The sequence below is a fragment of the Vipera ursinii genome, assembly GCF_947247035.1.
Source record: "Vipera ursinii genome assembly, chromosome: 2".
Lineage (NCBI taxonomy): Eukaryota > Metazoa > Chordata > Lepidosauria > Squamata > Viperidae > Vipera > Vipera ursinii.
In genome coordinates this window covers 119,259,516-119,270,027 of record NC_139513.1, presented here as the reverse complement: position 1 = coordinate 119,270,027, position 10,512 = coordinate 119,259,516, and the positions used below count along the sequence as shown (strand labels likewise).

The 10,512-nt window shown below is 38.4% G+C and overlaps 1 protein-coding gene across 1 annotated transcript in view; it reads right to left on the bottom strand.

Annotated features, from left to right (window-relative positions):
• Positions 1-1,197: 1,197 nt before the first annotated feature.
• The window catches only part of EVPL (envoplakin), a 63,302-nt gene continuing 53,987 nt past the window's right edge, over positions 1,198-10,512 (bottom strand). Inside the window, exons 18-22 of the mRNA XM_083355401.1 lie at positions 9,128-9,278; positions 8,499-8,582; positions 8,292-8,402; positions 7,416-7,508; positions 1,198-4,993 (exon numbers count right to left, since the gene is read on the bottom strand). Of these exons, the coding sequence (XP_083211527.1) occupies positions 1,568-4,993; positions 7,416-7,508; positions 8,292-8,402; positions 8,499-8,582; positions 9,128-9,278 (3,865 nt within the window). The 3' untranslated portion in view covers positions 1,198-1,567. The remainder of the gene's footprint in view (positions 4,994-7,415; positions 7,509-8,291; positions 8,403-8,498; positions 8,583-9,127; positions 9,279-10,512) is intronic.

Here is a 10,512-nt window from a genome sequence, read left to right as displayed (position 1 = left end):
ATCTAAGAAGCACAAATCAAATGTGCTTAGCAATAGCCTTCATTCTATGTATATGCCTTCTTATTAGGGCTTTCACACACACCCCCAAGCGGCATTATTACAAAGTCAGCTTAATTGCCCCCAACAATCTGGGTCCTCATTTTACCTACCTCGGAAGGATGGAAGGCTGAGTCAACCTTGACTGTTGCCCAGGTAAGTGGCAGTACCTAGCCATGTGTGGCTAATCTCAAAAGGCTAAATAGGATCAGAACTAGTTAGTACTTAAGATTTTATATATATATATATATATATATATATATATATATATATATATATATATATATATATATATATATATATATATATATATATATAAAATGTATATATATATATATATATATATAATGTATATATATATATGTATGTATGTATGTATGTATGTATGTATGTATATATGTATATATGTATATATGTATATATGTATATATATATGGATCCTTGGTTTTTCGGGTTTTTCCCCGCGTAGAACTAAAGGTGTAGGCGCAACGTTTCGACGGAATCCCATCCGTCATCATCAGGCTTTAGCTTCGTTCTTCTGGGAGAAGCATGTGGCTGTTTATATATATATATGTATATATGTATATATATATATAATGTAAATTTGGAGACAGATATGATCATTTCAAACTTATTTGTTCTCATCAGTCAGCCATACCCTTCTGAGATTCGAACCTGGGACGATTGTACATTAGGCAATTATTCTAACCTTTAGGCCACTGGCTCTTTCTCGCTTTGTTAGCTGAGAAGCAAGGGAGATATGTATTAAGTGTTTGTTAAGTACTTAGAACACCTTGCTAGGCCCCAAACACGGGACAAATCTTATTTCCTGTTTCCTAACCCTAACCCTAACCCTAAAGGTTAGAACAAATGTCTGGTGTGTGTTCTATAGTAATATATTTGCTATTTGTTTTGTTTTTTATCACAGTTTTGCCTTAGACTTAGAGTGCATTCTCTCTGTATGTTTCCATGTAATGTTTGGCACTGCTACTTTTTGAGTTCTATAGTTTATGGTTATTTTAGGATTGAGAATCTAAGGTTCTCTAGATGTTGCTGAATTCTAGTTCCCAGCTAGGGACTCAGGAATATGTGAAGCATTATACTGTATACTTCATAGGAAAGGGGATTGTTAACTCTTTAAAAAAAATAACAGGATAGCAGTCAGTCTTTTAACTTTTATTGCATGCATGATCTTTAAACTTCAAGTATTGTGACTTACATCCCTTTAGACTTTATACAGGAAGGAGCTATTTCCTAAGCATTTTGAAATTTTTTCTATTTCAAAAACCCCTTTGTTCCCTAAAATAGATTCTGTACCTACTCCCATATTAGATCCCTTCTACTTTGGGAAATGCTTCTTTATGAAGTGCTGCTAACTTGGTATAACGAATTAAGTCCAGCTGTATAATATAGTACACAGCTATTTATAATTGCCAGACACTTGGTTCATCTGAACATGGCAGTGAGTGAATTCTCTTGTGGATTAAAAGCATTTCAGACTTTTTACAAATTTAAAATAATACTGCCTTGCTTAGTGCCTGAAGCGGGGCAAAGTAGCTGAATGGATTGTTGACTGATATCCTTCAGAGGTAGCTGGGAGGAGGAGGAGCCCACTTGAAGGATCTTTCTGGCAACGAACCATGGCCTCCTTATAATGAATCTTCTCTTTGCTGATAGGATCAACAAGGTCTTTTTCATAATTCGATTCATCTTGTAGCAATGTAGCCAGGTCACTACTAATCAGGCCTGTCTGGATGGCTTCTGATATTGGGATACGGCCTGTTTTCTTAGGATCTATTAGTCCTCCAGTTAGGTGTTGTACTTGCAAATAAGGAAAGGCATTATCTAGAGTTATCCATCCTTTCTGAACCGCTTCTCCTACAGCCAGTCTTCTCTTGGTGACAGGGTCTTCAATCCCTGTGAAAGCCTTCTGAGCATTCAACAACCTCTGCATATAAGTATTATCAACCAGCCCTTTCTCAAGGGCTTTGTGAACAGAGTAGCGATCTCTTGAGATAAGATCAACGATGCCTCCAGTAGCAGCTTGTGCCTCTAAAAGCTTTTGGGCTGTCATTGGATCCACCAATTTCTTGCTAAGTGCAGACTTAATGTTGTACTTGTTGTCATAGGTTGTGTCATACACTCCAGCAATAGGAAAAGTATCATCACAGAAAGCCATCTGTGGACCAGAAGAGAAGAAGCTTTGCCTTTGTTGAAAAACAGGAGATGAAATTGGAGACTTGGAAATGATTGAACCTATGGAAAGGGATGCATTCTGCTTACTTTCTCCTGCTACAAGTAGAGCAAACTCAGAGATAGGGATTTTGCCTTCCTTGTAGAGTTGGTATTCTTCTTTCGTAATCCTTTTGAACTGCAGAGCATCATCAATGGAGTACTGTTTTCCACTCTTTTTGTCAAGAAGAACAGAAACATCCCCTTTGGTCCCCAGAGTTGTGATTTCTTCCCAATCACATTCCAGTTCTTGCAAATGGATGTACTGACATCTGTCTATCATGCCTCTCTTATAAGCCTCATAGGGTGACATATCTTTACCAGTCTCTGGATCCAGAATAGATATCTTGGTAGAGAGGTTTGTCTCTCTCATCTGAGTCTCATTGTTCAGTTCTTCTCTGTTGATTCTGGATTGGAGTTCCCGGATAGTCCTCTCTTTTTCATAAATTTTATCCTTCTCCATAAGTATATCTGATTCCAGACGAGAAACCTCCTGGCCAAATTGGATCTTCTTTTGCCTGTCACTTTCGGTCCTTTGGCTCAAGAGTTTGGTCTGTTCTCTAAGGAAAAGGGCTTTTTGTTGCTTTTGTTTTTCTAGTTCCCTTAATTCATCTTCAAGACTGGCTTTTTCTTGCATCGTCACATTCCGAGTTTTCTGGAGGTCAGCTTCTTCTCTGGTCCATGTGCATTGCATGCCTTCCGCTCTCTCAATCTTCTCTTTCAGATGTCTGACACTTTCTTCTGCATTTTGCCGAGCAGCTCGTTCTTTGCTTAGCAGATCCCAAAGACGTGTTCGTTCATTTTCAAGCACCTTGTCTTTTTCTACTCTGATTACTTCCTTATATATTGTCTTTTCCTGGGACTTTGTCTTTTGTAGAACATCAGTCTGGGCTTGAAGGTTCTTGCATTCCCTCTGGAGGCTCAGTACTTGAACTTTCTCCTTATCTAGTTCAGTTCGCAAATTGGTGCTCGATTGCTCAAGTACTGGATCTTTCTCTACCTTGATTACTTCCTCCATGATTATTTTTTCTTGAAGCGGAACTGGGCTTTCTTCAATTTCTTTTATCCTCAAGGTGATCTGCCGCATCTCCTTTTCCAGAGCAAGCCTTTTGTTTCTGTCGTCTTGGAAGTTCAGCAATTTTTCTTTGTCCTCCACTGCTGCCCGAAGCAATTGGACCTCATGATCCATCCTTCGCCGGTTGCTTACTTGTTCGTCTAAACTCCTGCTCAGCCTGTTGTGCTCCTCCCTAAGCTTCACATCTTTCTGAGTAACTACGACTTCCTGTACCACCACTTTTTCCTCAGGCTTCCTTCTCTCCAGAAGAATGTACTTATTCCGCAGATCGTAGATGGCATCTTCAGTTGCCCTTCTCTTTTGTAATATATTACGCACTTCTTGGTGAAGACATTCCGCCTCTTTTTCTAACAGAGGGTCGTTCTCATATCGGACAACCTCCTTAGTAACAACCTTGGTTTCCACTTTGGCTCTCTCTCTTTTCCACTCATCCCTTTCTCCTTCTAATCTGATTAGCTGTTCTTGGAACCGACCATTTGCATTCACGAGATTGTTTAGCTGTTCTTTCAACCGGTCTATTTCTCTCAATACCTCTGGGCTCCTTTCTGTTTTCAACACCTCTTGGATGACTTCTTTAAACTCCACAGTAGGTGCTTGGGATCTAAGGACTTTCAGTTCGGTCAAGGCCGTCTCTACCTCCTGATCAACTCTTTTTCTTTTCCTTGAAATTTCTTGGATTTCTCTCTTCAAGCGTGCTATCTCTTCCTCTGTTTCTGGGTCTAGGTGAAAAATCTCATTGACTCTCTCTTTTATCTCCACCCTAGGCTTTAGTTTCTCCATAGCGCTGTATTGGCTCTGCAGCTGTGTCAGTTCACTTGACAGTGAAACGTTCTTGTTCCTCTCCTCTTCGATAAGCTTTTGAAGCCTGGAAGACTCTTTTAGGAGCTCTGGATCTTGTTCCACTTGTTTTATTTCTCTCACAATGACTTTGGGTTCAGTTGCTTCAATCAGCTTCTCAAGTTCCTCAATTTTGCTTTTCATTTTTGCTATTGTATCCATTACAGACTTCTTCTTGAAACTATCTTCATCAATTTGCATTTGCAGTGATCTGATTGCTTTCAGCATTTCTGGATCCTTCTCTAACGTCACCACCTCTTTTACGACCACTTTCTCTCGGATGTTTTGCTGCTTTTGCTCCAGGAGGTACAACTCTTTCCGGAGCCGTTCAATTTCAGAAGAAGAAGTTGAATTATCACGCAAATACCTAATTTCTTCTTGGAGTCTTGCTGCTTGGGCATTTAGATTTGGATCTTTCTCTGTTTTTGTAACTTCTTTTGTAAGCAGCTGGCTTTTCACAACCCTTCTATCTTTTTCCATTTCAAGGAATGTATTATTCACTTTTTCAATATCTGCCTGTAAGTCTGCTCTTTTCTTCTTTTCATTCTCAATTTGATTAGAGATTTTAGCAAGATCACTCTCCAGGACCGGATCTCTATAATAATCTATTACTTCTTTCTCCTCAATTCTTTCAATGGGCCGTTGGGTTTTCAGTGTCAGAAGTTTATTCCTCTGCTCCTCCAGTTCTTGCTGCGCATTGGCTTTCTTGCTCTGTTCCTCTTTAAGCTGAGACTTCAGGATTTCTGATTCATCTATGTTTTCGGACTGCTGGGTTTGTTCATGCATTTCCTGCACTGCATCACTTACTTCTTTCTGCAGAAAGAAAGGAGGGGGGGGGAAAGAAAGCAAAAAAAAAAGTATTTTTGACTCTTAATACTATGAAATTTATGTCCAGTCCTAAACTTCTATATGACTGGGTCCTTGGAGTATGTGGCAACATTTAGTGAACCCACAAAAAGTGAGATTAAACTGGGATTAAGAATCAAAGCTTAACTGACTTCTGTTTTGCCGCTGCAGCCGCTTGGAAGGCGAGCTCCGTCTTCCACGTCCAATTTCCCTTCGTTGGGGGACCCTGGAAAGGGTCGAAACTTGCCCTGAAGGGGCAATGAGCAAGGAGGGGACCCCCACTTGATCGTGGGAGGGCAGCAGCCCTTCCGCTTGATCTGGGGCAGCCCTCCAAACTGGCGGAGGAAAGACCGGCCATAGCAATATGGCCCGTCATTAGGCTGCAGACAGCCAAAGTCAAACTTACCATCAAGTACTTCGAAAGCAACGTGGATGAAATTGGGTGAGATGTGATCTTCTCTTTACCCTAAGTATCTTCTTTTCCTGCAAAAGCTACTTGAAATATCTATCCCTCTGTGAGGAGAGAGGGAAGGGAACTTCTACCCTCTAAGAATAGCGGCGTCTGACTACCCAGGGGAATCAGAGCATTAAGAACAATTTTAATCTAATTGGATTTATATGCTCCTGAAACTTGGGACCAAAGGTTTTCCTATTTTTACTGGAAATTCTTGTTTTTATCTACAAAAAAGAAATAAAATTGGAAAAAGAAGAAATATCTGATGTTATAACCTGAGATTTACACTAAAGATTTTGTTATCGAACAATTGTTTAACCCAGTCACCAGGTTGCTTTTTAAATACTTAAATGTAAAATTGGAAAATTAATAAAATATTATTTAAAAAAAAGAATCAAAGCTTAACTGAGCCATGAACTCACTAGACCCTTCTAGGTAAAGGTAAAGGTTCCCCCGCACATGCGTGCTAGTCATTTCTGACTCTAGGGGTGGTGCTCATCTCCGTTTCAAAGCCGAAGAGCCAGCGCTTGTCTGAGGACGTCTCCATGGTCATGTGCCTGGCATGACTAGACGCCAAAGGTGCATGGAACGCTGTTACCTTCCCACCGTAGTGGTCCCTATTTTTCTACTTGCATTTTTATGTGCTTTTGAACTGCTAGGTTGGCAGAAGCTGGGATGAGTAACAGGCGCTGGTAACAGGTTACACAGCACTCGGGATTCAACCCGCCAAACTGCCGACCATCTGATTGACAAGCTCAGCGTCCTAACCCACTGAGCCACCGCGTCCCTTTTAGACCCTTGTAGCAAACTTTAAAAAAAACCCTACACGGAATCCTTCAGATTATTTACTGGAGTCTGTATTTAGCAAAACATACAGTATATCTAAGAATATATAGGGACATATACTTAAGTACTAAAAAAAATGAATCTTATTAAAAATATTAATATTATAAAATATTATATCCTCTGATATAAAGCCTGCATCACGTATACACCTTTTTGTATATATGACAGGGGTAAGGAAAAGGAGGCTGTTCTGTTCTTTTAATAGGAAGCAAGCAAAATAAAACCCTCTTAAGTATTAGGCTTCCAATCAGGGAAAAGGGAGCAGAAAAAAATCAGAGAAACAAAGATGTCTCTTGTTTTTCCTACCTATTTCTAATGGTCAATAAGATAAAATGTGCAACTTTAGAAGTTTTAACATTCTTTTCCAGAAGGTCAATACAGCTTAGGTAAATCATGTCTCAGACCTTCTCCCCTTTCCTATAACATAGGGATACCAGTACTGGCTTAATGACTGAAATTATTAATACAAAGCACTTTGAACTTTTAAGAAAAAGTGCTGCCCAAATATTATTCACAGTTTTATTTCAACATTCTTGGGCAATGACAAAAATATGCTGGCAATGGTAAATATGAACTGTTATACCGAAGAACTACAAATGGGATGAAATCCTGAAGGTTGTGAATTTTATTTCATTGGAAAAAACCAGTCCTCAAAAATGTTTTGGCTTTTTATACTTACTAAATGTAGAATTGAAATTTGTTTCCATTTTTAAATTACTTTTTAAAAAGTGCAGTTTTGCTTTCTGAAGTTATTTGAAAGTAGAAACCATTTTCAAACTGGATCAAATATTAAAAAGCAAAGTTATGGTGAATGAGATATGGGATATTATTATTAATGTTGAAACTGTGATTAGGAATTCAAAGAAATAAAATATAAACGTTGCTGTCCTTTTTTGGTAAAGTATATTAGGAAATTATAGTTCCTGTATCATTTCCATAGAGAGAGGCAAGAGCAATTCAAAATAACAATCTTTTCCTGTTGTCATCCTGAAGAAAAAAAGAAACCAAGGAACTTTCTTTTCACTAGTTTATAAGAGATGCTCTAATATTTAAGAATTATAGATGTCATCTCAAATGATTTAGGCATACCTTATTCATAAGTTTCTTGGCAAATTCCAACCAGCAGATTTGTTGTTTGTTTTCAGCAATAGTCTCTGCATAGAGCTTTGTCATATCATTTTCCTAAAGCCAATTAACCAAAAATATTATTCAGATATCGCATTACCTGTATCAAGATAACTAACACCCAGAAAAGTACAATATTTATTTCTAAATATTAATACTAGGCCACAGTGTTGAGCAAACAGCTTTCTGTGGAGTTAGCAAAATGCTATTAAACGTGGAGAAAATGCTATTTAATCTGGAGAAAAATGCTATTTCATCAGGAGAGGAACTACTTATTTTGAAACATCAGAAAATGCAGCCCTTTACATGTTTATTCAGAAATAAATTTCAACACGGTCACGAGGTTTTTTCCTGCCAGGTAAGTATATGACAAAATATATTTAGGCTGCAACCAATCTTTCATGTCTTGGCCTTCCTGCTGTTTGTTGGCAATATGTTAGATGTGGTTTATGTGAGTGTCAGAAAAATGTAGGTGCAGAGGATTTTTCAGCACATACAACATTATTACTATGGAATTCTAACTGTCTTAGCCACCAATTTTCCCTGATAAACTTTGCCTATTTAATTACACCAGTTTTGAATTCTTCCCTCATTAATTTATCAAACGTTTTTCTTTTTTCAAATAGCATATTACAGATTTCACTGAATTGTATATTTTAAACTGCCAGATATTAGATTGAATGTTCTAAATTGTTTATAGTTTTTCAAAATAGTTGTGACTTATAAGGACTTCTGCTTCTTTGACGCTATGAAAACTGTTTCCTGAGCATGAAGTGGTAATTTAGGAAGAGCGTATTTTTTGTTTATAAGTAAATCCAGGCTTTGGGCTTAGTCATTTACCTGAGTCTGAATGCTCTCTTGGAGTGGAGTCACCCGGAGACGCTTGGCCGATGAAGCAGTCAAAGTAGGATCGAGAGACGATCGATATTTTCCTGCCTGAAGTTCATAATCCTGTTTTTTAAATAAATACCAACCAGTCATATAATTGGAGGAGGATAGATGGGTTTGCTAATTGGAAATCGAAACTTTAGAACCACGCAAACATACATTGAGGGCAGACTGCAGATTACGGGACAAGTTGATCACTGCATTTTTGTCAGATTCTTTACTCTGGATTTCATCTGCCAGCCTCTGTAGAGAAGTAGAGACAGAGAGTTAGGATAAGTTGGATTATTGCTTAATTAGATTTTTGCCTATTTTTGAAGCACTAATTCTATGGTTATTGCTTTTTAAGCAATATATATTATAATAGCCATGCTCTTGTGAATTTTTCAGACATGTACATTACAGTACAAGAGCTGTGGCGGTGCAATGGTTAGAATGCAGTATTGCAGGCTAGCTCTGCCGATTGCCAGCAGTTCGGTTCTGACTGGCTCAATGTTGACTCAGCCTTCCATCCTTCCACAGTGGGTAAAATGAGAACCCAGATTATTGGGGGCCATATTCTGACTCCGTAAACTGCTTAGAGAGGGCTGTAAAACACTCTGAAGCAGTATATAAGTCTAAGTGCTATTGCTATTATCGCTTACTGTTGCAGTCACTCAGTAAAGAACAAGCATATGTGAATGTTGCACGCAAGTATATATATCTCTCTTTCATCAATTCCTCCAGGAAAGATGACTCATGGGAATGTGCCTTCCATCCTTATATTTGAGCACAGGGCAGTGTTCTCATACCTTCTGGGCCTCAAGCTTGTAGTTAATCTGGCTCAGTCCATCTGTGGTCTTGATCTTGTGCTTTGGAAGATTGTTGAGCCAGAATATCAAATTCTCATTGGCATTTTGGAACTGCTGGTAAATGAGGCTGGTATCCCAAAGTGTCTTCTCCCTGCACAGCAAGAGGGCTGAGATTAAGTAGCAAACTTCTTTGGATGACTTCAAGAAAAAGAACTTACAAAAATAAAGTCCAGAAATTGTCAGAAAAGTAAAGATAGGAGACTCATCAACTCAGCCTTTACAATACATGGAGAAAGGCTTTTAAAACAGATTATTTTTTGTAATCAGTTGATATCTTTATATCAATTTCCCTATTGGAAATATCTTGAAGAAGTATATAACTCTTGCTTTAAATTATTTAATGGCGGTGCTGATGGTTTGCAATGTATGAATATTCAAGAAAGAGCAAAAACTGCAAAAGAATTTCCTATCCAGCTTTGAAATCTCTTGAGAATATGAAAAGGGAGTTTCTTAAAAACTATCAGCTCTATATTGCTAAGACCATCTGCTTGTCTTACAAATATATTTGTTTGTTTCTTTATTTAAAAGGCTTACAAGGCTACTATATTATGTAACATGACTCTTTGTAGCTTAAAAGAATTAAAACCCAAAAAACAGTACAGGTAGTCCTTGACTTACAACAGTTCATTTAGTGATTGTTTGAAGTTACAATAGCACTGAAAAAAGTGACTTACGACCATTTCTCATACATGACCATTGTATGGTTGTGTGATCAAAATTCAGACGTTTGGTTATTGACTCATATTTATGATGGTTGCAGTATGCTGGGATTCTGTGATCACAAGCAATGGGGAAAACAAATTCACTTAACAACCATGTTAGTAACTTAACCACTGCAATGATTCACTTAACAACTGTGGCAAGAAAGGTTGTAAAATGGGGCAAAATTCACTTAAACAAATGTCTCATTTAGCCACAGAAATTTTGGGCTCTATTGTGGTCATAAGTCGAGGACTGCCCATAAAGCCAAAGCCTGGTGCTTCAACCAACCTTCTCCAGTACATACAGTGATACATACCCAGGCTCCAACTTCACCATATGCCAATGATTGGGGGAACTGCCAGCTCTTTACAGCTTTTGGGAAGGCTAAAATGGTTGGAACCTGGAGCCCAGATCTTGTAGGGGAAGGTGTCTTGAAGGTCAGGGACTGCTATTAAAAAGGCATGTTTCTTGGGTCCCACTAGATTTGAGGGAAAGGACCTGGATTGCACCCACCCTATCCAACCTGATGAAATGGGCAGATTGGTGGTCCAGGTTTCTAAGTGAATTTAGCAGCTATCCTCCTAATTGAGACATATGCTTCAGATAAATGTGCCTTGTGCTTC